General features: G+C 44.4%; 1 protein-coding gene across 1 annotated transcript in view; it reads left to right on the plus strand.

The window, feature by feature from the left end:
* ITIH2 (inter-alpha-trypsin inhibitor heavy chain 2) overlaps window positions 1-1,914 on the plus strand; it is a 29,207-nt gene that overhangs the window by 12,791 nt on the left and 14,502 nt on the right. The window contains exon 10 of the mRNA XM_010023102.1: window positions 844-1,012. Coding sequence (XP_010021404.1) covers window positions 844-1,012 — 169 coding nt within the window. The remainder of the gene's footprint in view (window positions 1-843; window positions 1,013-1,914) is intronic.

The following is a 1,914-nucleotide window of genomic DNA, read 5'->3' on the forward strand; positions in this document are numbered from 1 at the left end:
GAATTGTTTAGGCAACATAAACCATGAGATGGGGAAGGAATGCAAGAAACAAGATTATTTAATCTGCCAAAGAAAAGATTTGGAGAGACATAATCAGCCTCCAAATATATGAATGACTGTTCTAAAAGGGAAACTCATCACCTAATATTCGTATCCACCCAGGGTTGAATAAGATGGAATCAGATGGATTTACAGAAGGAGAGATTTATATTGGATATTAGGAAAAACTGACTAGTGCTGAGAAGGGAGTTTGGGAGATGTCTATCGTGTCACTGGAGGTTTTTAAGAACTGGCTAAACAAACGTTAGTCAGGGATGATCTAGATACACTTGAATTTGCTTTAGAGCACAATACTACAGCTTGGCTGATTGCTTCCTTGGGGAAATCAATGCTACAAAACTGGGGTACAGGTTATCTGTCACTTGTTTAAATCACACATCTTCAAACAGATGCTACCCAGCCTGAAATCACAGCATTGCAGTCAGGAGTCTGCAATGAGTCTGCAGTAAGTCTCCTGAACTGATAGCAACAATTCCTGTCTCCTGAACCACAATGTCACACAAACTGTTTCTGTCTCTCACCTGTATCAGTGGGAGTTAAGCGAGGATGGGTTGAGTTGAATTCCTGCTAATTGCATTTTTAATGTGGTTCTTTGGTGAAAAGTTCAACTTAATGTAAGAAGCGCATAAAAAGGAGAGGTTTGGATAGCAGATGCTATTCTGGATTCCAGTGTTCATGTTCTTCTTCATCAAAGGCACCTGTTTGCCTGTTGTCACAAGTTAAGAAGATGCTTTCAGCAACAGGAAGCATAAACTCATCTTTCCTTAACTTTCTTCTTCTCAGACCATCGAGGCCATGAAGGCAATATTGAGTGAGCTCCGTGCTGCTGATCAGTTCTCCCTTATTGACTTCAACCACAATGTCAGATGCTGGAGAGATAATCTAGTCTCAGCCACCCCATCACAGGTTGAAGAGGCTAAGAAGTACATCCAGACAATCCATCCCAACGGGGGTATGAGGTTTTGATTGCAAGGTGCTCATGGAAGTTAGATATCACAGGAATGGCTACTTCAGACGACCCTCAGATTGGCAGGGTATTCCTATCAATAAGTCTGATTCCCAAGACGGGAAAAGCATGCCCTTGGGCTAAAGGAGAACCAGGATTCCAGTTTCTTGTTAGGGGATGGGCTGGCATTTCCTTCTACTGATTAAACCAAGACAGATAGAACACAGACCATTGAACAGCTCTCTGTGTCCTATCTCCAGCCTCACAGGTCCCAAGTATCATAGAATAATAGAATGATTTGGGTTGGAAAGAACCTTAAAGATCATCTAGTTCCAACACCACTGTCACAAGCAGGGAGAAAACTAAGACTGACTCATGCCTTTATAAAGCAGACCATAAGCAGCCCAATTCCAGGGTATCCACTGGTTGTAAATGGTAGACTACACCATAATAGATGAAGATCCAAGTGGCAGCAAAAACACAAGGGTTATTGATGTGTTAGAAACCATGGAAATGCCTGAGAATGGTCACGTAGGGGTTAGGGCTTGTCCCCAGAAAAAGGTGGCAGGATCAATAGCCCAACTGAAGTGCCTCTACACCAGTGCACGCAGCATGGGCAACAAACAGGAGGAGATGGAAACCATGGTGCAGCAGGGAAACTACAACATAGCTGCCATCATGGAAACATGGTGGGACGATTGGCACAACTGGACTGCTGCCACGGATAGCTATAAACTCTTCAGAAGGGACAGGAAAGGAAGGAGAGGAGGTGTGGTAGCCCTCTATGTTAGGGAGTGTTTTAACCGGACTTTGTTGGGTCCCACATTTGGGCCACAACAACCCCATGCAACACTACAGGCTTGGGGAAGAGTGGCTGGGAAAGAGGCCCGAGGGGAAGGGACCACCCG

Source organism: Nestor notabilis, unplaced genomic scaffold, assembly GCF_000696875.1.
Source record: "Nestor notabilis isolate BGI_N333 unplaced genomic scaffold, ASM69687v1 scaffold3121, whole genome shotgun sequence".
Taxonomy (NCBI): Eukaryota; Metazoa; Chordata; class Aves; order Psittaciformes; family Psittacidae; genus Nestor; species Nestor notabilis.